We start from the raw sequence: 24704 nt of genomic DNA, 5'->3' as shown, positions 1-24704 counted from the left end.
TCCCCCCCCAAAAAAGACATTTAAGATTAGAATATTACATCAAACCTGTTTGTTTTTTTCACCCTTAAAAATGGATTTAGAAATGTGGCCTGAGGAAAAGGTAGTTTAATATTTAAAACATATTTCCTTAAGCTTTAAATATTAAGCATAAGTTAATATGCTTAATATTTAAGGTGCTTTTATTCTGATAAACAAAAACTAGTTTCCCTTCAAATAAACGATAATAATAATAATAATAATAATAATAATAATAATAATAATAATAATAATAGAGGGTTAGAATAAAGGTTTGCTTGTTCCTATTTAATATCAGTCTCCAGTCACTGAAGTTTGCGCACTGGAGAAACTGTAACTTTGCGCCAACAATCCGTGATGGTCGAAGTTATTCTTGGTTTTCCTGCTGCGGCTCCCTGATATGTTAACCCGTTGTGTGCTAATCTGCCTGCGGACTCATCCTGGTTCTGATCCCGGGTGTGTGGTTTCGCCTGCCCGCTCTCCTGCGGAGCAGCAGACAGGAAGTTGGACTCTATCAGCCAACACGGAGCCGCGGAGAAAAGGGACGGAACGTGGCCAACCTCTGCCAGAAAGAGGAAGGTGAAGAGTCTTTGGCCATGAAGGAAATTGCGAATTGTGCGCGTCTTGAGAGAACAGCGGAAAAATCTGACTGTGAACAAACACACACACACAGAGACACAAAGAGAGAGAGAAGCAACGACTTGTGCACCTGGAAGAGCGAATCTCCCACCGACTCATTCAGCACCAAAGGTAAGAGCCGGTTCCCCATGTGTCCTACTCCAAGTCTGAGCGGCGGCTTTTGCACGTGACGACTGTCACTCCGCGGCTTTTTAAACGCCGTCAAAGTCCGCGGAACCTGTTGATCGCTCTGGTTTAGAGAAAGCCGAATTGCGCAATGAACGTGACGAGGCCGAACCTGAACCGAACCTTCGGGTCACTGTGTGGGAGGAGAGGGTAGGGCGGCGGCTGGTGGAGCTTCTCATCAGAAATAAAAGCAAACAGTCCAACTTTTTAGATGGAGTTAAAAAAAAGAAAGAAAAAAAAATATGAGCATAAATTACTTAGGGTTTAAGCTGGAAAAAAAATTGTTCAATTGTCATATTCTGACGTGCTTCAAATCGTGACGTCATTCAGGGTCCCTTACCTTAAACGACAGGTGGAGTTTATATAACATTAAAGAGCATCAAACATTCGGCCTTTATGTTCTGGAGAGAAAAACAGGGGAAACCCCTTAGAGGACAAACTGCGCCCCCTGCTGTCACAGGTACAGGCGGGTAGTTTAAGAACAGGAAATACGCAACGCGTGTTTGTTTCTTACGTAGTTTTTTTACTTAAACATTTAAAACAACAACAACAAATAAACAAACACGAATTTCCACATACCAATTTCGCGTGATTGCTGCAAATCATTAATATGCTTATTAATGATTTATTTTTTTAATGTATACTGTTTAAAATATGAAATCAAACTAGTGTCAATAATTTCCTCTGGCGCTTTTGGCCACAAAAAAGGCTCATATTTAATTTTAACATCTTGTTTTTTGAATATTAGTTAGCTTGTTTTTTATTTCTTCATCTGTCTTTTCCAAAGAAAAAAGAAAATGTATATATATATATATATTATATAACATATATATTTTTCATATAAAAATATATATATTAAAAAATATTTAAATATTTTTAAAGAAGCAGGTATTTGATTCGCATTTCAAGTTATAAAATATACAAAACAGCTTGGGTGGATTTATTTTTCATTATGTTTGGTTTTCTGTTTATATTTTAAATAAATGTAGTTTAAAAAAATAAAAAATCAGAAACAAAGAAATCCTGTTTTGTGTACTGAACTCCATATTGTCACATAAAATGAAACTTTATACTAGCAGCATACAACCGAAGTGGAAAAGCAGTTCAGGACATTTGGACATCGGCCGTTTTTACGACACGATGCTCTAATAATCTGTACAGCTGGATAACATTTCCACTTTCATATCCGCTCGGGGCAAACACATCAAGGATTGCACAACTCTGTGGACAGAGAAGTAACAACACGAGCCGCTCGGCTGAACCAGAGTAAACACTGGGACGGTTTGTCCTCTGCAGGTCCAGGACAGAATGCGGCTGCTGGTCCTTCAGCTGATCTGCGCTGCCTTCTATCTGCAGGTTGGTGTCCAACGTTGACCTGAACTCACATTTTCTAGAGATCTAACATTCTGAGGGTTCAGTTATATTAATACTTTTAGCTCTACTCATTAACCTGAAGGAAAGGACAGTTACTTTCTGTTCTATCTGAAGCAAGGTGGGGGAAATACACAGATAAATACTAATGATCAGCCACAGCAGAATTATTAGAATGTGATGGACATTGATATTGGTCCAATATTCTCCAATAGGTGAATCCATGATAATATATGTCTTTATTTATTTCGATTGCAACAAAGTATCATTTGATTGAGCAAAGGGCAGCTGTGTTTAATATATGTACATATAATACAGACACGCACACACACACACACACACACACCCCCACACGCACAACCCCCCCACACACACACACCCACACACACGCACGCACGCACACACACACACGCACACACACACACACGCACGCACACACACACACACACATACATGAAATCATAATGAAAAATCTATTTTCTTTTTTCCAGTAATTGGATTGCCAATATGTTTTCATATTGTGTCCATTATCTTTTTTGAAAGATGTGTTTCTTTCATCATCATCAAAGAAGAAACAAAGAAATCCTGTTTGAAAAAGTGCCAGTGACCAGAATCACTGTAATTATTTACATCAGTTCTGGTCATTTTACCACATGAATACAGAAATGACCACATTTACATGGTAAAAATTGGTATTTATATTGTAAATCACCAGAATTTTACTACAAATTCTAGCAATTTTATTTCAAATTGCTAGAAAATGTATATTTTTCTATAAGTTTGTAGTAAAATACTGGCAGCCACAGCCGCCGTAATTTCACTGTAAATTAGAGAAGGTCTTTTTTTTTTTAGTTTGTGGCAAAGCATAATATACCTTATTGGGTGATTATAAAGAGATTTGTTTTGTTTTGTTTTTTGCTATTTAAGGTCTTTTTCTATTTGGTCAAAAATAAAAAGCAAACAGCCCTCATCCATCTTCAATTTTATGAGCTGTCTGAAAAACCTGAACGTATAATTAATCCTGAACTCTCAATGAATCCATCTCGTCTCCCTGCAGCCAACAACATGTCATCCATCATGTCAGTTGTGGGGACAGAAAGCGTACTGCACCGCCCAGAACTACACCTGGGTTCCTGTTCTGCCTCCCAACATCACCCATTTATATTTGGATATGAACTTCATCCATGAGATCAACAGGACTTCTCTCAGAGACTTAGTGGAACTCCAGGAATTAGACCTGGGAAGCCAGAAAGTAGTCCTCACCATCAGGAACGACTCTTTCCTCAGGCAGAGAAAGTTGATCACACTGGTTCTCGGCGACAATATTGGCCTTAACCTGGAGCCGCGGGCGTTCGCCGGGCTGGTCAGGTTAAGAGACCTCTGGCTGGATTACTGCTCTTTGAATGACTCCATACTGGCAGAAAACTACCTGGAGCCACTTCTGTCATTGGAAAGGCTCAACCTCTACGGGAACAACATAGTGAGACTCAACCCGGCTCAGTTCTTTTGGAATCTCACAAAGTTCTCCCAGTTAATTCTTCAGCTGAATCGCCTTCAGAAAATATGTGAGGAAGACTTAGTTGGCTTCCAGGGGAAATCTTTTCACCTCCTGGACTTGCGGTCGAACAGCTTCTTCAGATCTGATGTTGACTGGAAGGAATGTGGAAACCCTTTCAAAGGGATGGCCTTCAACATCCTTGATATCTCAGGAAGTGGAATGAATTTGGAGACATTAAAATTGTTTTTCGAAGCAATCAGGGGGACTCCAATTGCTCATCTGAAATGTTCTGGAAGTCTTGGAAAAGACTTTTCCTACAACAACTTGCCTGACCCAGACAAATACACTTTTCAAGGCCTGGAGGAGAGTTCAGTTGGTAATTTAGATCTATCAGGGAACAGGATTTTTGCTTTAAAGACTGGAGTCTTCAGGGCTCTGAAAGACGCGGTGATGATCGATATCTCCCAGAATAAGATCAACTTTATAGAGATAAACGCCTTCATTGGTCTGCAGAGGAATCTACTAAAACTCAACCTGTCGTCCAATCTGTTGGGAGAGATCCGCTCCAACACCTTCAACAGTCTGACGCAGCTTCTCATTTTGGACTTGTCTAACAACCACATTGGTGTCCTTGGAGACCAGGCTTTCAGTGGTCTTCCCCAGTTACATCATTTATATCTGACAGGAAACTCTCTGCGACAGCTGGCATCTCCTGCACCGCTACCCAATTTAGAGTATCTCCTCCTAAAAGACAATAAGTTGAATTCCATCAGCAGCATTATTGGCTTGTGGAACAGCAGTGTGTATTTAGATATTTCAGAAAACAGATTCACAAACCTGGAGGACATTTATGTTGTTTTAAGTCATTTCAAGCATCTGCTGTACTTTTATTATGGGGGTAACACCATTTTGTGGTGCACTATAAATACAGGGGTCTCCATGCCTCCAGGTAGTAGTTTAGCTTTGTTGGACCTTCATGGCAGTTCCCTCCAGGTCTCTTGGGAACTGGGGCATTGCCTTGACATATTTGATAATTTGCAGAATCTGATTGGTTTAAATATCAGCTTCAATTCCCTGATGACCCTTCCTCAAGGGATATTCAGGGGTCTCACCTCGATTAGAAATATTGATCTTTCGTCCAATGCCCTGACCTATCTGGAGGCCAGTGTTTTCCCAGCCAGCCTAAAATCGCTCGACCTCTCAAACAACTTCCTAGTCTCTCCTGATCCGATGACTTTCCACTCGCTCAGCATCCTCGACCTCTCTGGAAATCGGTTCCACTGTGATTGCACTCTGGAGGGTTTTCTGAAGTGGCTGAACACGACCAATGTGACTTTCCTGAGTCCAGCTCAGAAATACAGATGTGAGTTCCCAGCTTCTGTCCACAATCTTCCCCTGTTGGAGTTTCCCACCATCATGGAGTCATGTGAAGATGAGGAAGAATATGTTCAGGCTTTTCAGTTGGCTCTTTTTATCTGCTCCGCCATTCTCGTCTTCAGCCTTGTACTCGGCGGGATTATTTACGCCCGCCTACGAGGGCAAATATTCATCATCTACAAAAAGATAGTCAACCGGGTTCTTGAGGGCCCCAAACCGCCTGCCCAAGAGAACAACTGGCAATACGATGCCTTCCTGTGCTTCAGCAACAGCGACTACAGGTGGGTGGAGGCCGCCTTGCTGAAGAAGTTAGACAACCAGTTTGCAGAAGAGAACTTGTTCCACTGTTGCTTCGAAGCTAGAGACTTTCTACCTGGAGAGGATCATCTGTCAAACATCAGGGATGCCATCTGGGGAAGCAGGAAGACCTTGTGCATCGTCTCCAAGGAGTTCCTCAAAGGTGTGGCTTTATGTACACTGAGGGTGAGAGGGAAATGGACTACATTTGTTTTCTGATTACACCCTGAACCCTGTCAATCTATCTTTAGAACCTATGAGAAGAAAACAAATCTTTAAGTGCTTTTCGGCATCACTTCTGAGATAAGTTACAAGTAGTTGTATTTACAAAGATCCTTCTCTGAAGATCTATGTTCTCACTTTTGGTAGATGGTCATAGGGGGTTCCCATTCCCTCATTCTAATGCTAAATTAGAATATTGCTAGCCTCATATATCCAAATAGAAATCCAGGTGGCATATCTTAGAGTAAAAAGACCTAAGAGTAATTTCCAATGTGGCAGTAATGAAAGTCTGTATCCAAGAAGATGCATCCAGATCCTTCAATGATTTCTTGGCGAACTTTATTTGATTTCAGAAAGTAAGATACCAAGAGATTTATTGTTTTGTCCTTTCAACTAACAAAAGCCCCTACAGCTGTGACATCTTTCTGACAGCAGCATTTTAGCTTTGGTTCCTGTCATATGAATGACTACGTTTCTGCCTCCCTGCAGATGGCTGGTGTTTGGAGGCGTTCACTTTAGCCCAGGGCCGCATGTTAGAGGAGCTGACTAACGTCCTGGTTATGATGGTGGTAGGGAAGGTGCGTATATGTCTATGCTGCTGACATTGGGTACTACTGGTATACAACAAACTTGTGACTCCATGAATTGGAATATTGTTAAAAGGTGATTTATGGCTGTTACTTAATTTATTAATTTCAAATGACTATATACGAAATAAGTTTGACTTTATTTAACATGTACACCCTTGTTCTAAGTTCTTCCACTTTACACCTCTGTTTCCTGTTGTGAAATGCTTGCATGGAAATGCCGCCATCTGTCTTCACAATCTGCTTGTTACCAACCCAAAGATTGCTCACTACCAGCTGATGTCGTGCAATGCCATCCGAGCTTTTGTCCAGAGGAGAGAGTACCTCACCTGGCCTGAGGACCCTCAGGACCTGGAGTGGTTCTATGAGCGGCTCGTCTCGCTGATCCTCAGAGACACCAAGGTGAAGAAGTTTGCTGAGGTCAAGCCTGAGCCTGAGAAGTCAGACTGTCAACCTCCTGCTGAAGAAAAGATTCCACTTGAGAACATCAGAATTGTTGCCAACTAAAGCCTGAACTGGGAAGTCCATTAATGTGAAGGTAAGTTCTTTATATTTAAGAAGACCCCAGTCTTTGTTAAACTTCAACAGCCTTAAATCAAATACCCATGCCTCGAAACAAAGTCCTTAAAACTGACTTTAGTTTCGTTTGCTTTTCTTCCTACAGGGATGCCTTTATGTGCCAACGAAGGTAAACTCTGCTCTCTCTGCACAAGTTGTAGTCGTCAGTCCATAATCGGGACCATTGAGTGTAATACTGTTAACAGTGCGGTGCAGGTTTCTTGTTGTGCACGACTGCATACTCTAATCAGAATGTGACCCGTAGAGAGAAGACGTGTGTTTAACTTGGTGGTGGTATATCATGGTAAGGAGTGCCGGGGAGTTCATTACCAGTGATCAGCAGCAATGTTATACATATATACATATATTGGTTGGAAGATGTAGTTCGTCCTTTTCTTTTTTTGTTGTTGGTAAGTCAGCACTACTGGTATTCAATTATATACTAGTGGGATATAAATACTACTGATTTTGGGGGGAATTTTTGTAAAGCACCGAAGTTTGATTTTCTGTGTTGTGTGCAATCAAATGTTCTGTGAATAAATGATCATTTATTTAGATTTAACTGAATGTTTAAAATTGTATTATTATTATTTTTTTTTTTTTTTTTAGAAAACTGACGAATGAATGATGATTACAAGCTGCTTAGCAGACGGTGTTGCATTCAGGCTGCAGTAAAAAAAAATGAATGGAGACGGATTTTAAATAGCAGCTGGTAAAATAAAGTCGCATAATAAACATTTCATCCGTTTCAAAAGATTCTAATGGAAATAACATCGAGTTTTAGCAAAGCTTCAAGATTTCTAGAACAGGTCTTTCTTTTCGAAGACGTACTAAACCAGCTTTGGTCACTGCATATGAAATTCACTGTAAGTCTTAATATCCTAGAATTGCTTAAGCAATTAACAAACTATTTGAAAGTTTCTGTAATCTGCGATATAACTCCACCCTTTGATTGTGATCAAAAACCTGGCTAGATGAAGCAAAATCTGTGCTGCAAGCAGGATTTAATTTATAGCGTATGCATTCTATTAAAAATTAATTTATGCATATATTAAACAATTTGCATTTTTGTTTCTAATTGTAAGTACTTCAAATTTGAGTAAGTAAAAATGGTTTGTTTTAATAGATTCTGGCACATTTGGACCTCCTTGCACAGTGTGAGCTGAGGACAGAAACTGTGCAAATTAGACTTTTGCCATTTCATCTTTGGTCAACCTACGTGTTCTTCATGATAATCCTGACACAACGCAAACTGCCACTGTAAAACCAGAAGTACCACAAGCTGAAAAAAAGGTGCAGTCTGTGTAATTTCTCCTCTGTGTTTTAGCCACTAGATGGCGGTAGCTGCATCTTCACTCCTTCCTGGTGGGATTTCAGTGAATCCTGGCATTTTTGTTTGTTCTCAGAGCTTTCTGATCAAGATAATGAATCTGTGTCATGTCATAACGACCCTGTTAAATCCTTATCATAATTTCAGAGCTCTGCTCGGTTGGACTGGGGTGAAGCTGAAGGGGTCAGTCAGTTTCCTTCCATCTGAAAACAGGAAGCTACTGGGCAGTGGGAAGCTTCCGGCCCTTTGGCCCCGGCCGCCTGTATCCTCTCAGCTTTTATGAGCCAGCTGCTCGGAACATTAATAGGGTGAGTCTGCAGAGTTGGACTACTTATACACTGAGGGCAGTCCATTAATGCGAACACATTCGAACCCAGACATCTGCCCCAGCCTGCTGATGTAGCACAATAGTGTCTGGTCATTTAAACATAAGAATACTTGCATTTATCAAGAGGCAGTAAAAAAAAAAAAAACAACTGTAAAATGTTGCATCTGTTGTGAGACCAGAAAGTTAAATCTGAACCACAAAGTTTGTTTCTCAGGCAGCTGAAGCAACAAGAACCAACAGACTGTTTGTCTGCTGTTCCAGGGGGCTGTGAAGGCCAGCATTCTGCCCCAGTAAATAAATGTTTCCTAAAATGTATATTCAGGACCAACGGAAGCACAGCTACTGTTGCTCCTCTCTACTTTAGCCCCATCAATGTGGTGATTGTCCTCCTGAGTCAAACTGCCTCCTTGGTTTGAGCCGCAAGTCCTAGAATTTCCAGATTGTCCGTATGTCAGGGAAGCGTTAGTTAGTGCTAAAAGAACACGTAGAAGCATCTTAAGAGCCAATAATATTAGGAAGCAGATTAAAAAAAAACATGCACTCCAGTAGTGGCATTAATCTGAAACAGCACTGTCTGCAGGCCAATTATCCACATTCTGATGCAGGTATCTATGCACCTTTATACACTTTGAAAGCCTCAGTTTCAGAGGCCTTCACGGCTCAAATGGCGATAGAGAATATACTTTTTGCTGTATTTAAATGTTAAACTTTCACTCCAAATGTCCATAATTTACCTGGTTGATGATAAGCCTCTCTGTCAGCCCAAAACGGGCTCAGAGAGTCGATCTAAAATGATCCGTACAACGCCAATTAATTACTACACAGCTGAAGTGTCCTGAAAATTAAATGCTGTTTTGATCATAACTCTGGAGCAGCCCAGCAGCTCCACCAGCACGTAATTTGAAAATTGGAAGCAAATGTTTATCCTGTAAACAAGCTCTGGAGCTCGGCGTCTTCCTCACAGCTATTTCGGGCCTGCGGGTCCCAGACAGACCAGATCCACATGCTGGAGAGAGAGAGAGACAGAGAGAGAGAGATCCTCCCTCATGGGGTAACGTCATGAACCCCACTCCATGGCTACAGCTAATATTTGACCTCCATTTAGGCAAATGTAATTACAGGGAATCTCTGGAGAAGTGGACTCATCTTCACAGGAGCGATTGAGCTCCTGAGGAGAAAGAAGGCCGGCGATGGTGGGGGCATAGTGGATTAGAGACGGAGCTGTCTGAGCTCAAATTAGATGTTTCCTTCAAGAGGCATCAAGCCATCCCAGTGTGGGTGTTAACTTATGTAATGTGTTTGCTAGGACCTGTTTGTGTGTGTAAATTTGTTTTGGGGTTGAGGTAGTGATGGCGGATCAGAGCAAAACGGTAGCAAAAGCACAGTGCTGCTTTGCCTTCCTTTCCTTCACAGAGTGACCGTTGAACAGGAAGGACTTCAGGATCGAGGAGCATTTCTACAACCACACCCAGCTTTTAAATACTGATATAAAACACCACTAATTACAAAAGCAGCAAGTCCAAAATGGACACCGAAACGTCTCAATCTCCAGCTTATCATCAGAGTTAGCAAGGCATTCTTAGGCCAGAAGGAATGTAGAGTCCCTCCAGCAGTTCTTTGTCTACCCTGGGATCTCTTCCCAATGGAGTCTGGTAAACCAGCCGCTTGTTCTTCACTTTGCTTGGTAAAGAGAGTCTGGGCTCTTGGGTACTGATAAACGATTGCTTCCTGGAAGCGTGGGCTCCATTGAAAACTTGGAAGTTTACCCAATCGCAAACGTATAGCCATGATGTACATAATGCAGCAATTTGATGCTGAGAATGTCACAGGAAATTACCTGCACTGTAAACAAGCATCCCCCAATGTGAAGAGATGAGTGCTGAACTGAACGAGGGGGCTGTTCAATTCAATAAAGAATGGCCAACAGACTGGATATGTCCCATTTCTAAAACTACAGGCAGACAATCCTAAAACAGAAAACCAACATCATTGTTCACAAATTTCTCCTTGTTGGCTGATTGGCCTGGAAAAATCTACTTCAATAGGAGGAATCCCAGATAGAGCACTGAAGGGTAATGAGAATCAAGCAAATTGCGTAGGAAGGCCAGGTTTTCCCAGTGGGTCGTGTGCAGAAAGCCTCCAGTGATGCACCTGATCGGTAGCCTGAAGCAAATTCATGGATTCAGAATATTGATTTTGTTTAGTTCCTGTAACAGTGCACTCCATATGACTCCATTGACTCCTACTTCATCCTACCATTTTTCACACACAAGAAGAAACCTAGACACTGTAAATCTTCAGCTTGAGGCAAATACTGACCCCTGACCGAAGGGTGGAGTCCGTCTGCACCCAGTCAAGAAGGACGACCTCACATTTGGAGGAGCTGAGTCATCGGTGGCTGCTTTACACTTGGTTGTGAAATGCTTAAGGTCATGGCTAGAAGATGGCACCAAAATCACATCTGTTAAAAACAAAGTTGAGACCTTGAAGTTCTTTATGCCTTGAGGTCCGAATACCTCAAACCAGATCAATGACAAGGGCATCCCTAGAGTAAGAGCTTCAGTTTGTGGAATGTCAATACAGCTCTGTTTATGGGTGTACAAGGATGGAATGCCTTTAAAACTATTGCTAGCACCCCAGACTCCTGCAGCAATGTCTACAAAATGCCTGTAATAATTCTAACAATTGTAAGCTGGCTCACAAGAACAGCAAATACATCACTGGTCCTGTGTTCAATGGCCTGGACGAAAGCCATACCACTGCCCCCTAAATCTAAGGTTCAACGGTGGGTCGACGCATCTTTGCAAGGCCACAGACTCTGGAGGTTAACATATTTTATGTCCTCGAAAGAACAAGGAAGGAACAAAGCATGGTCATATAAAGTTCTTTCAAGAGATCAGAGGCAAACTGTCAGCAGATTTTGTTCCAGCTTCCCCCCCCAAATCTAAAAAGCATAACTCATTTAAAATATGAATTTGTTTTGAGAAGCAAACCACCAGTGACGGCAACCGGCTTCTTGGTTTCTACGTGTTCTGTGCCAGAGCGTTGTCTCCGCGTAATTAAAGCTGTCTGCCACAGCCGGCCTGTAAGTGCAGAGCGTTTCTGTCAGTAGATGTCATGATGTAATGTAATGAGACTCAGCACAGAGATGTTTGTCTCATCCATCTATTGATGCGTCTCTGTTGAAGGTCTCAGCAGAGCCTCAAATACCGGCTTTGTGAATAAAACCGTACTCGGATTTGGACTCCAGAATCACATAAATGCTTATGAAAAGCTTCGCTGCTGCGACAACTTATGACAGGTCCACACAAGAAGAAATCCCAGGTTGTACATGAAGAGGCTGAAAGGCACCAGCCTTTATTAGACAATGAAACAGGTGTACAGCTGTTATTCATCCTGACTCTTTACCTCGGGGATGATACCTTCTGGGAATACAAACAGTAACAGGACAATGGGGGTGAGAGAAAGCCTTTTAATCACACTGCAGCTTTTATGTGAGACGTGTGAAGACTTGAGCAAAACCGGAGCTCTCAGAAATGCAGAAGGCGACACATGAACCACCTCAAGCAGCTTGTGAAACATGGCACACTGGTACGGTTGGCGTGATCATCCACCGAATGTGATAAGTGCACATATGATGCCTTGCAAAAGTATTCATTCTCCTGCACCTTTTTTTTTTGTTATTGTCATGTTCCAACCATAAACATAGAAGTATTTTACTGGAATTTATGTAATGGACTAACAGCAGCGGCATTTCCACTAATCATAGAATTGCGCAAATTGAAAATGCAAAAGTAAATTTGCTCAATGGAAACATACCAATTTTGAAAAAACTTGCGCATTTTCATAAAATGTTTTTTGCGGTAGGATGAGGTGTTATTTCTGGCGACAACAAAAACAATATATTATGCAAAACTTCTTTTGCATCACACAGGTGACGCGATCTACAACCGGATGTTACCACTGGCAAAAAAGACAAAGACGACGACAGAAAGTACCAGAAGAACGATGGTTTGACATTGCTCCACCAGAGCTCTCGTAGCAACTCAGTTTATAAAACGTGTTCACATCCGTCGCTACCGTGCTTTTTAATGACTTATCAAGTGAATAAGCTTATTCACATGTCATTTACAATTTTGTTTATCCGGCATCAGCAGAATACTGACAAATATTGGCGCATATTTTTAATAGAAACACAGCTAACAAGTACAGCAGAGTTGTGAAGTGGGATAAAACGGTTCCGTTCATCATATGAAACACGGAAAAGGTACAGACAACGACCATAAACAAAGCATGAGTAGCCTTTACCTTTGTGATGCCCCAATCAAAACTCTGGCTTAATTCAATTAAGAATCTGTGGCAAGACTTGAAAATGAATGTTAATAGATGGAGTTTCCGATCTGAGCTTGAGCAATTTTGCAAAGATGGATTCCCCACAAAATCATTGGCAGAAAATGTTAAACAGTTTATAATTTTCCCCCAATTTATAGTTATACACTACTGACAGGTGATCGCTCACATTAATTCCCAAGAAAGTACATTCAATGTTGTGGATGTCATGTGACTCCATATGGAAAAGATCCAGGAGTTCGAATAGTTTTGCAAGACACCACAGTTCAGACTCTACAGTGGGGTGCAGTGGTGCAATTGGCTGCTGGATTCATGGTTTCTGTGTAAAGAGATGATCATTCTTATACATGACACCGCATGATTAGTATGTTCCACTGGAAAAATGAAGTACATAATTTGGCATGTGAAAAAGTGATAAGTAGAAAACAATAAAAAAAATCTTTCATAGTTCAGCTGGGATTTGGTGAAAACACAGAACCATCATCTAATATGATTGCACAGAAATGTTTTTGGGTTATTGCTATTTTGCCGATTTTACCCATGAATCAGCATAAGCTTTCAGAGGACGGCTGAGAGTTCACAGCAACAGGAGGCACGCTGGCTTCGCTTTTTGGCAAGCTAAACTCTGAAGCTGAATTGCACTTCACTTTCAACGTCCTGTTAAAACAGTAGAGTCTCTTTGGGGAGGCGGAGGACGCCTGCACTCTTTTTGAGTTCTGTTTGCACTTTTTCACACTTTGCTCCCGTGTAACGGGACAACTTTCAGGCCTCTCCTGGTTACCAGGGATTTTACGACAATCGTCATTGTCTGGGATCGAGTCTGTATTAATGGCGGATGCAGGGTTTTTATCACAGCGGTGTACGCTTTCCTTCGTGCTCTGGTTTTCACAATGAGCTGTGGGGCCGTTGGGTCGGGTTGGGACTAGGGAACTTCCATTCTGGGTACTGTCAGGACTTAAATGCTTTGTCTCTTTGTCTGGAGTCTGTGGAGCATTTGGTGACCCTGAAGCTTGGCCGGTGTCCTGGTTTGAGGCTGGTTGAACGCAGTATTTCCTGAGATGGCAGGTATGGGCAGGTCCCTGCCTGGGGCCCACTGCTCTGCCCTGTGAGCAGAAATGGGTGAGGGGGCAGTGGACGTAGTGAACACAGCAGTCCATGTGTGAATAGACCGCGTCCACGTTTGGAGGCAACAGGGCTGCGTTCTGTTTGGTCCTCGAATTACCTGAGAGATGGAGAAGCTGAGGGGTGGGGGGGCAGGAAGGGGAGTCCTGGGGGGGCAGAGTACAGGGATGTGGGGCCCACTGGTGTAGCAGCTGGGATGGGGGGTCTACACACGTGCAGTTGTTGGGAGTGTAGTGGCACCTGGATGGCGTAGTGAGTGAGGTCGCTAGCCCATTTTCTGGCCGTGTTTTTCTGCCTGCATCATTGCCGTGAATGTGTGGTATTGACATGGTGTGCTTAGCATGAGAAGGGGCTCCATTACAGAGACGGGTGCCCAGCTCTTCCTCTGCCTCCTCCTTCTCTCCTGGTTTAACTCCAGTTTTCTGATAGGAGGCCAACGGCTCCAGCTCGTAGTGCTCTGCCTCTCTGCCCCGGCTGTCCAGCTGATACTTCCCCTCAGGAGAGGGGCTCGAGGGTGCGTCTTCACTGAAGGCCTGGCACTGCAGCTTATTGGGCAGGGGAATCTGACCGCAGGTGCCCTGGGGTCCGAGGCAGCAGCACATGCACTGAAAGAAGAAGGTAGCAAAAGCCCAACTTATGCACATGATGAGCATCATAAATGTGCCCAGTTGGGTGTAGGCCAGGACCGTCGATGGCATCATCATCGCTCCGGCAACAAAGGTGGTCACTGCCGCCATGGCGATTGCAGAGCCCATCCGGCTGAGGGAGAAGATCACTTTTCCTTCCCGGCCGGGTTCTGGAGCGAGTCTGTAAGCGACGCCGTAGTGGACGGCAAAGTCCACGGACAACCCCACGGCAACCGAGATGGTGACGGACTCAAGGACGTTCAGCTCCCAGCCCAACAACACCAGGGAGCCCACTGTGACAAATATGGTCCCGGCGATAGACAAGATGGCGTACAGGCTGATTATGACATTCCTGGTGGTCAGCAGCATGACGCTGAAAGCCACTGCCACGGATAGCGCCATGGCAACCAGAGTGCCACCAGACAGACTGTCTTGAAGGTCGTAGAATTCCAGGTTGCTGACAAACCAGCCATGGCTGAGACCCTCTGGGGCGAAGCGGAGCTCCTCTGTGATCCAGGCATCCACCTAAAGCATATGTATAATGTCAGAGGCAAAACTTAGTCTGAGTATGAAGTACTCTCACACAAGTTAACCATGAAATATTAACGAGCACTACCTACCTCACGATAGAACTGGTACATCTTCTCATAAGCCAGAGTGAAGAGGTAGGTACTCTGAAACTCCAAAACGATGGCTCTGATGGTGTCGTTGATGTCAAATCGAGGTCCGGGGGTCTTGCTGTCCAGATGGTAGCTTGTGCTTCGATCCAGCTCCATTATGGCTCTCTTGATGCACAACTGAAACACATCCTTCTTATAGGGAAAGGTAGACTGACTGCAGCAAGGGTAGACAGAGGTCTCTTCACAGTCCTGGTTCTCCATCCACTATTAGAGTAGAACACAAACTTTAAGGTATCTCTTTAATAATGGGTCTGTACAAGCAGACCCATATGACAACAAGTCATATGTCTTAAAATATTCATAAGGATTACAATAACAAACTGGATTTTATTAGAATTTTAAGTGGTAAGACCAAAACAAAGTTGTATGTAATTGTGAAGCAGAAATTGTGCTCCAGTCTCAAGTCATGTTCTCTTACAAAATTTTTCTGTATTTAAGTCCCTCCGTCTTCTATGTCATCTGACCAGAGGACCGTCTTCTTCTCCAAACACCTTTTCTTACCGTCTTCCTTCAATAATGGATTGTTCTCACCACTCTTCCATGAAGGCTAGATTTTGTTGAGTGAATGACTAATTGGCCTGATGAAAGATTGCTTGACCTGAGCTGCTGATCTCTGTAGCTCCCCCAAAATTACCATGATGTTGTCAGTTTAGGTGGGCGGCCATGTCTTGGTAGGTTTACAGCTGTGCCATCCTCATTTCATTTACAGATGATGGACTGTACAGAACTCTGTAAGTTCTTCAGAGTTTATTGTAGAACCTAACCCTGCTCTATACTTCTCCACAACTTCCTCCCTGGCCTGTCTGCTGTGTTCCTTGGTTTTTATGAGGCTGATTGTTCTCTAGCAAACCTCTTCACGGATCAGCTGGATTTCCAGACAGTAAATTACACAACAATGTTCAGTTATTAGGTGACTTCAGGTGACAGGTTGTGTAGGATTTTATTTAGAGGTGTTAAGAGTAAAAGAAACAGATTTTTTTTCATAACATTTCATATTTTTCTCTCTATACAAATTTGATAAGTCTGACTTTCAATTCATTCCACAAACATGCACTTTTTTGTTGGTCTATTATCCAAAATTCAAATAAAACACATTGAAATAGTGAAAAAGGACAAAATCCACAGCACTGTGTAGGAGAAGAGGTACTGACCTGTTTGAACGTCTCGATGAAACAGCTAGTGAAGTCTTGATCTTCTGACTGAAAGACAAAGCTTTGGTTCCTAAGCTTCTGGCAGAAGTTAAGGATCCACAGTTGAGATGCTGGACTGGCTATGTTAAAGCTGCTGTCCAGCATCAGCTTCCCCTTGTTTTTGGGGTTGAGGGGATCTCCGTTATCCTCTGGCGTAACCCCCCAGATGATCGTGATGGGCATGTGGAGGTCTTCGCCGTGATTAACTCTCTCGAACATGAAGAGCTTTTTGTACTCAGCGTCATAGCGCTCGAAAGGGTGAGAGGACCGGAACACCTGAAACTCGGCCAGCTCCAAGGACGGCAGTTTCATCTTGGGGTTCACGCAGACCACGTAAGCGCCTCCAACCGTGATGGCGAGGAACCAGAAGAGCCAGAGGTAGCGCAGTTTGATGACAACGCAGGGCAGCACCTTCTCGAAGAAGATCCGTGATCCCTCGGAGACGGTGAACAGGCATTTGTGGATCTTGTGGCAAACGGCAGCCCAGAAGACCTGCGTGAAGCAGTTTCCCTGCTGCTGCTGTGGGGGCTTGGAACAGATGAACAGGTTGGGCAGGTAGCGCTCATGTAGCACTACGACAGCAGGGAGCCACGTCACCATCAGGATGTAGTTGACTAAGATGGCAGTCCCGGCATAGACCCCGAAGCAGCGTATGGCGGTGATGTTGCTGACATAGTTGGCATAAAACGCGGCAGCAGTGGTGAAGCTGGTGACAAACATTGAAAGGGCGGCGTGGTGCAGGGTCACGCTTACCGTTTCCGACAACTCGGCATGCGGTTTGTCAAACTTGGTGTAGTTCCACACGTCGCAAAGAACAAACGCGTCGTCGGCCCCGATCCCTACCAGAATGATGAGGGCAGTGAGATTCATGAAAGGAAAGAACTCAAAGTTAAAGACCATTCGGTAAAGAAAGTAGGAGACGATCAGCGAACTGATGATGGCAATTATTGTCATCAGAGTGATGAAAACCGAGCGTGTGTACACGCACATGACCAGTAGGACTATGACTATGGCGATAGCGGGATACAATGTGTCAGTGAGGAGGTAGTCCTGGAAGAGGTCGTGTTTGATTCCGAACTCAATTCCTGTGACGGTGGTGATGCCATCGGAGGAGTTCCAGTTCTCAAAGTTGTCCAGATAGATGTTCATCATGGACTCTCCTTTCTCTGTGGGAGAGAACAACATGCTATACTTGAGCACGGGAGGATGCTCCACACTCTTTGGACTCAGGAAGTCTTTGTCCACCAGGAAGTGAAGGATCTGGTACACCGCATTATACTTGGTGCACTTCCGTGGCACGCTGGCACATTTCAGCTGATCTTTGCGACGTAGCGCCATGTCCCAGCAATCGGGTCCAAGCGTGCCATTGTGGTAGTACTTGGCACATGATCGCAAGATCTTGAGAGTGTGGGACACGTCCCGCTCCGTGATCTTCTGGCACGACGACTTGTTAGTGAGGACAGCTATGTAGTTGCCCAGCGTCCAGCTTGGACAACAGGAGACGTTGTTGGTGCGCTGGCAGAGATTCAGGTAATCACGGTGGGAACGCACCTGTGAAGCACACGAAAAATAAACAGACAAAAGGAGGGTAATATTAACACAGCATGGAGATAACAGTGAAGGGTTCCATCGTTTAGTGGACTTACTCTTGTATTGTCCTGGCTGCACATTGATTTGATGGCCTGAATATTCCACAGACTTTTCCCTTCAGCCGACGCAAAAACCAGCCTGGAATAACTGTCACCTGCAGAAAGTTAGAAAAATCATCTCAACTCTAAGAGGAAACCATCTGAAAGAGAAAAATCATTCAAAACTCATTTTCTTAACTGTCTTCCACAGTACTAGTTTTGAACAAACTAGTACTGTACAAAATTTGTTGAAGATCATCCAGTTATTTTTTAGTCTGAAATGGATGGGAGTGCTTTTTTTATAATTTGCCAAAACTATTCATTACTTTGTGTTTTTCTATTACATAGCTCAAAAACAAAGACATTGAAGTTTAGTGAATAAAGGGCAAAAACTTTAGCACAACACTGTACCAGAAGTTTGAGTGCTTTCTTATCTGTGTCACTAATCTTACCTGGTATGTCACAGAAGAACTCTTTGCTGAAGTCCCACTCCACCTCCCGCTTGTCTCTTTCAAAGTGGTCATCTGGCCACCGAGGTTCCTGGTGACTGGAAAACAGTGGCAGGAGATTCACTTTGTTAGATTCAGGTGCTAAGCAAAGTTCTGGTCAATTTTAGAAATGAGAAAGAAAAAAGACTTGATGTAATCCTCCATCCATTTTGGTTAAAATTTGGACTAAATTCAACTGAAAACTGAAATGCTAAAGTGAAAAATTTACGATTGACACAAAAAAGATAATTTTCTCAGCCTCACCTAATGTTAATTGAAATTTCTGTCAACTCAGGTGATCAGATAAGCATTAAATGGAACCCCGTCCAGACATTTTCCTCTCGCTTTCTTTTTCTTTTTCTAGTTGAACACTAAAATTACAAAGCTGAAATGTTCCATTTTTGCCAGAGGTTCATCATCCTGTTTAAATGTAGAAATACTTATGAGTACACCTGGAAACTTCAGCCACATGAAAAGTGAAAGAGGGTAGAAGTTGAAGTCAACAATCAGGAGCAGAATACTGCAGTCATTATAATCAGAATAATTACTCTGAGTGAGCTGGGACTCGAAGTGTATTTGAGACTATGCACCTGTTGTGAATCTATGTGGTTTGTGCAAAAACAGCATGATCTGTTGACTTTAGATTTTGTCTGCTTCTTTGCTATGATCATCGATTATTTATACTAGGAACAGAGATAAAGTTTGTTTGAGGGAGTAGTTGCTATAAATCAGGGTTTATTTTAAACCAAATTAAATGTTTATTGAGTTGATTTTAAAATGGCTTCAGCATTTTGTATTCACAGTTATAGTGGAAACTGAAGCACACAGTAGGAAAGCAACAGTTTACTATGTAAGTTCTAAATGTTGCAGATCCTAAACTTAAGAGGCCAATTTGCATGTTTCAATGTGTGTAATCAAGATGACGTTGCCTGTGTTGTTAGGCAATGAAGACACTAGAGAGCAGGTTAGCTGAGTTCAGAGATATATTTTAAAAAACAGCGAACATTGTGAACATGGTAAAACATCAGAAAAAAGGCACACAGTGGATGGTGGTGGGCTTTTAATAAATTTCAGCATGTGGCTGAAGACGTGGTGCTGCCGCCACTTCCTGTGTTTATTTTGCTGATCTCACGTGAGCGATACAGCATCACTGCCCCCATGGTTACCAGCGACATTGTTCCATTCGCTCTCTCCCATCAAACACGGACTAAGCAGATGTCTCAGTAATTTCTTTTGAACCAGCCTCTGATTTCATTCTAAAGCCCTCATCGATACTAAAAGAAGCTAACTTTGAGTGTTCTTTCTTCAATGACAACCTCCACACTAAAGAGTGTTATCGTCAGCACGATCGGGCAGTTCATATATATGACGTATTCAAGATGTATGAGTAGTTACCTTTTGGCTTGCTCGTCCGCATATTTGAAGGGGTAGTTGGCCAGTGTGGCTTTGTAGCCTGTATTCTTCACCATGTTGTTCCATGTGACCAGCCGCTGGCCAATGGCAGTTCCCCGAGGCTCAAACCCCTTTCAGGAAAAAGAAAGACTTAGCAGAAATTTTCTTGAAAACAAAAAAATGCTGATGCCACCTGAATTGGTTAAATATTGAAATGTTATTGACAGCAGTGCAGAATAACAACTCAGCATGTCATTAGACGACAGGAAGTGGTAAGAGAATGATAAGGTTGCATGTTTTTTAACGATGTATCGCAAGAACAAACATATTCACCTGTGATTATGTGAATATATCACAGTTACAAAATTGTAGGTTTTTTTTTTGTTTGTTTTTTTCAACATTATTGGAACATTAACACAGTTGACCATTAACATTTATAATGGAAATGCAACTATAGTCCACTAAAGATGAGGAGATGGAAGGTATGTGAAGTCTTCTTTGTTTGGCAAAGAAGGCCAAAGTATTTATGTTTAAATACTTTAAACATAAACCATAATAAAAGGAGAACCCAATGTGTCTGTACTCACCAGGAGAGGGTCGGAGAAATCTGGCAGGTCAGGTACCAGGACTCCCACCAATGCGCAAATCACGATGAGCACCGTACACACTCCCAGCACAACCACCGGCCAATCAGCTATCAGCTCAGAATAGCTGGAAACATGACAGAAATTTAATCAGTCTACTTTTGGGAAGTCTCCACCCCCAATCCCTGTGGACAGCCGGTAAAACATCTTTACTCCACAATGCTCTTTCTGCTATATGTTAGGCTGCAGGAGAATGGACAGATGAGGTGATCCAAGTTGCTGGTTACTGGAGGCCAGGTACAGGGAGAAACACAACTCCCTCCTCCAACTCTCATGAGTCACTGCTGAGGAATGATGGCTCCAGAAGAGCAGTGATGGATGGATGACAGGACCAAAGGAGAGGAGGGGAGGAGGAGAGTTTCGCAAAAACCAGAACATTGACAGAGAAAAAACAGTTTTTGGCAGGTCTTACCTTTTGGGGAACCGAAAGGGCCTTGCAGGGCTGAAAAACAGAAAGGAGGAGATAAATCAAATTTACATCCTGGAGTCAAACCAACAGCCAATCAAAAACAGACCTGTGGAGATTTTGAGAAAAAGTGGACAGCCTGTCCTCAGCAGCAGAGGTCTGTTCCAGCAGTGGGTCCTGAACCACTGCTGTCAAAAGTCATTTCTAGCTAACTTGTCACCAGACTTTGCTGCAGTGTTCAGCTGGTGTTACTAATATACAGACATCCAACAAACAGACATTAACTCTATGAATGGACAGACAGCTAAGACCAGGATTAATCAAAAACCCCTTCAAGCACACCTGCAGATTTACATTTCAGTTTCTGTCTTTGATCAGTGCAGAGCTGAAACAATTCCTTGGATTAATGATGAGGAATTGATTCTTAAAATAATCAACAGCTAACTTAGTGATTGATTAATCATTAACTACAGTACACAGCCTCAAACAAACACATTTGCTGGAAGAATAAAGTTCTCAGAGCTGTATAAAAAAATCGATACATTTTGCATCTAAGAAGAATTTTAAAAAGTGCAAATATGGTTTCACCATACAGCTCAAATTCTGTAAAAATAATATCTAGTTATTAATTGGTAATCTAAAAACTAATAAATAACGGAACTCAGAAATATTGTTAGAAATAGAAAAATATTTTTTAGCTGTAGATACAAATGCTACAAATGATCAAGTTTTCACTAAAGGAATTAGGTTATTGCATTTTAGGCAATAATATATTCATATATTAAAGGAATTGAATTATTATTATTTCTAATGTGGTATTAAAATGCTTAAATGAAAAATCTTCTTCCACTGTTTTTTTTAACCATTTATCTTATATGATAAAGTTCCATGTCTGAAGGGCTCCTTGCCATCACCCTAATCTTTAGCTCCCTCCACAAACTGTCAAGTCAAAACTCTAACTGGGCACCTTTAAAATGTGAAGACTTCAAGTCAGAGGAAATACTTTAAACATAAATCTCTCATGAGTCTGAATATTTAACATAGACCTGAAAAAATGCATCTCTAAGTTGTTAATATACTTTTGTGAATTTGCTCTGTACATCAAACTAGATGCAATCACCAATATTCACCACAATATCATAAACTTTGTTGATGTATTGAATTGCACCTGCCTGTTGGCCTCACTATTATTTCCAAATTCTGATTCCTTTTTACATTTTCAGCATAAGAACACAGTGGGATGCCGGTGGATTGCTCTATTGTCCCTGCCACTGGGCTTAGCAGGTTTTCTGGTGGAAACACAGCACATTCAAGTGATGGAATGGCTCAGTCAAAGCTCAGTACTAAATCCTCATGAAAATCCTAATTTTTCTAATGAAAATCCGGGGCAAGCCATAAAAAAAAAAAAAGAAAAGAAAAACATATTCTCATCAAGATACTTCATTCAAGTTTGATCTATTTCACACAGAAGGTTAAGGAAAACTGTCAATCTCTACATTTGCATAACTGGTGGAAACTTACCCTAGAAAACTAGCAGGAAAATCTGCTTCTACATTTATTATTCTGAGACGATTGTCAAGCGTCTCAGAATAATTTAGATTTACTAAATAGACCTCAAAAGGCAATTGGTTGGAACGGATTTTACTTTGGAAAATTAAAGTAGAGATGGTGGAGTGCACATCTGATTTTCATTGGTAAAATATTTTGGAAACAATGTTTTCAATTTTCTTTTGCTTGTCAATCATGCATATCTGGTAGTTAAGGTCCTTTAAACCTTCTGAAAATGAGCAGAACCCATACTCCCAGAACGCAGTGTTAGTGAAATGTTGTCTACTACTGTCTTTAATAGCCCTTTGTGACATTGTGGCATTGACCCCAAAATGCACACGCACACAAACACAGAAGGCTTTGAGCTGCTAAAGATTTATCTGGATTTCTCTTCAACTCCTCAAGAGAGCAGTGTGTGTGTGTGTGTGTGTGTGTGTGTGTGTGTGTGTGTGTGTGTGTGTGTGTGTGTGTGTGTGTGTGTGTGTGTGTGTGTGTGTGTGTGTGCTAGAGGAAGTAAGAAAATCAGATATGACCACCTGATCACAGCGGGGCACCATGAGATAAGGGATCTGGGATAAAATGGTTGACAGAAGAGGGAAAAGTGTTGGAGGGGGAAACGGCAAGAGGGAGAGCCGAGACAAAAACCTCTCTGTTCAAGTCCCATGAGAACTTTTAGGTCATCAAACTTTAGTTCAATCAATGGAGCAGATTGTGTCTGGATTAAAAGATAAAAGCAGCCAAATTTGTCATTAAACTGGAATATCTGAGATGTGATACTATAAATCAAAACCAAACAGAAATATAAGCGGTGAAAATATTCTGAAACGTTCACCAAGAATATAACAACTTTTGGTAGGCGTTCTTGTTTTTGTTTGAAAAATGTATTGTAAGGATTTTGATTGATCACAATTTTATTTAAACTCCAGTGAATATTGAAAAATCCCAAAACTCAATTTTTTCAGATGTTTTAAAATTTTCTCCACTGTTGGTTCTATGAGAGCATTAATACGTATAAGTAAATTGCAACAATATTTAAACATTAAATGCAATTACTTTGTGCATTTTAGTGAAAAAACTGCTCCTTATGAAACTGCTCTCCTTTAAAATCTTTTTCAAGAGCAGCATTTGTGTTTATTATGGTATAACTCCTGTGCAATGCACTCTCAACCATACAATTTCCTAAAAAAAGACTAAGAAATTAGTTTTTTTTTTAAATCACCACCATTATAGTTGTCACTATTGTTCCAGAACATAGTGATAAAATTTTAAGTCCACAGCACTCACAGCAGAGGAATCCTCAATAGTGCAGAAAACAAAGTAATTACTAGACCTTGCCCATTTTTGCATCAAACAGCCACTAACCACAGAACTAAAAATAATACATCACAATACATGCTTGTGAGGGGGGATAAAAACAAATCAGATTTTTCTCTGCTGGTTAGAGGTGACCGAGAAAAACATGTTTGATTCCAACTTCCTGTCAGTTAACTTATTAACTAAATAAGTTCCCTATTGCCTTGCTTGCCTTTGAACTGATGGCCAAGGAAGATGTGTGTTGGGAATGCAAGTCTTTTCATTGTGCAGTCGGTTAACTTTCCTTGTATGGCCTTGAACTGCAGACCTCAGGACAAAGTTATGGCCCAACATGGAGGAGAGGGGAACAAAACACTTGGAATGGATTTAGAGCAGTGCTGTCAAGCCTATCTATTTGTCTGCTAAAGGTCTGGTTTGAATTTCGCTGTGCAACACTTCCAATGGGAATTTGCTGCAGCCAACTGGAAAGACGCACAGAATACTTGAGGACGGGTGAACAAAAGATAAGGTTGATGAAGAATCCACTGGGGCAACAGGGATTAGCTGCATTTGAATATATCTGAAGTTTGTGAAGTGATGTGTGAGAAAGCAAAATATACAGTATGGTACAGAAAACAAAGAAATGCAGAAAAAGGAAGAAGGAAGGAAGGCAATGGAGGAGGACGGTGATGACTGACGAGGCTCTAAAATCGATCAGCCAACAAGCCGCCGTGTCGGTTTTCCTCTGAGACGCTCCGATTTCCCTCAATCGCTACTCGTCTGCGCTCTGTCCCTCCGTCCCAACTTTCTCTCGCTCTCCTTCACCTGTCAGTCTATTTACCAGGAGCAGTGGGTTTCTGGATCACTGGGCTAATTAATAAGGTAAACACCAACCACTAGCCGCTCACTCAGCACTGTGCTGACAGAGGGGAGAAGCAAGAGGAGCAAAT

The 24704-nt window shown here is 42.1% G+C and overlaps 2 protein-coding genes across 6 annotated transcripts in view; one reads left to right on the top strand and one right to left on the bottom strand.

Annotated features, from left to right (window-relative positions):
• Window positions 1-699: 699 nt before the first annotated feature.
• Window positions 700-7291, top strand: LOC129369026 (toll-like receptor 5). Its single transcript, XM_055044294.1, has 6 exons — window positions 700-765; window positions 2116-2175; window positions 3248-5525; window positions 6074-6162; window positions 6433-6709; window positions 6836-7291. Exons 2-5 carry the CDS (start codon window positions 2128-2130, stop codon window positions 6676-6678), a joined length of 2661 nt encoding a protein of 886 aa, XP_054900269.1. The 5' UTR covers window positions 700-765; window positions 2116-2127; the 3' UTR covers window positions 6679-6709; window positions 6836-7291.
• Window positions 7292-11845: 4554 nt separating this feature from the next.
• Window positions 11846-24704, bottom strand: part of disp1 (dispatched homolog 1 (Drosophila)) — a 72638-nt gene continuing 59779 nt past the window's right edge. For 4 of the 5 annotated variants that reach the window (XM_055044290.1, XM_055044289.1, XM_055044291.1 and 1 more), the window contains 8 exons: window positions 20920-20949; window positions 20451-20574; window positions 19867-19994; window positions 18436-18530; window positions 18002-18099; window positions 16317-17906; window positions 15106-15369; window positions 11846-15010 (listed from right to left, as the gene is read on the bottom strand). In XM_055044290.1, coding sequence (XP_054900265.1) covers window positions 13283-15010; window positions 15106-15369; window positions 16317-17906; window positions 18002-18099; window positions 18436-18530; window positions 19867-19994; window positions 20451-20574; window positions 20920-20949 — 4057 coding nt within the window. In that variant the 3' untranslated portion in view covers window positions 11846-13282. The remainder of the gene's footprint in view (window positions 15011-15105; window positions 15370-16316; window positions 17907-18001; window positions 18100-18435; window positions 18531-19866; window positions 19995-20450; window positions 20575-20919; window positions 20950-24704) is intronic. The other variant, XM_055044293.1, reaches the window with a different exon arrangement.

Source organism: Poeciliopsis prolifica, unplaced genomic scaffold (assembly GCF_027474105.1).
Source record: "Poeciliopsis prolifica strain line A6 unplaced genomic scaffold, Auburn_PproV2 SCAFFOLD020, whole genome shotgun sequence".
In the NCBI taxonomy this organism is placed as follows: domain Eukaryota; kingdom Metazoa; phylum Chordata; class Actinopteri; order Cyprinodontiformes; family Poeciliidae; genus Poeciliopsis; species Poeciliopsis prolifica.
Note: the sequence above shows the minus strand (reverse complement) of the source record. Positions and strands in the feature narration are given on the sequence as shown.

What these genes read in the sequence shown, in the direction of transcription:
- LOC129369026 (XM_055044294.1), top strand. Translation starts at nt 2,128, where the DNA reads ATGCGGCTGCTGGTCCTTCAGCTGATCTGCGCTGCCTTCTATCTGCAG. An exon ending in GCGCTGCCTTCTATCTGCAG is followed by an intron (nt 2,176 to 3,247) that starts GTTGGTGTCCAA and finishes GTCTCCCTGCAG; the next exon opens with CCAACAACATGTCATCCATC. An exon ending in TTATGATGGTGGTAGGGAAG is followed by an intron (nt 6,163 to 6,432) that starts GTGCGTATATGT and finishes ACCAACCCAAAG; the next exon opens with ATTGCTCACTACCAGCTGAT.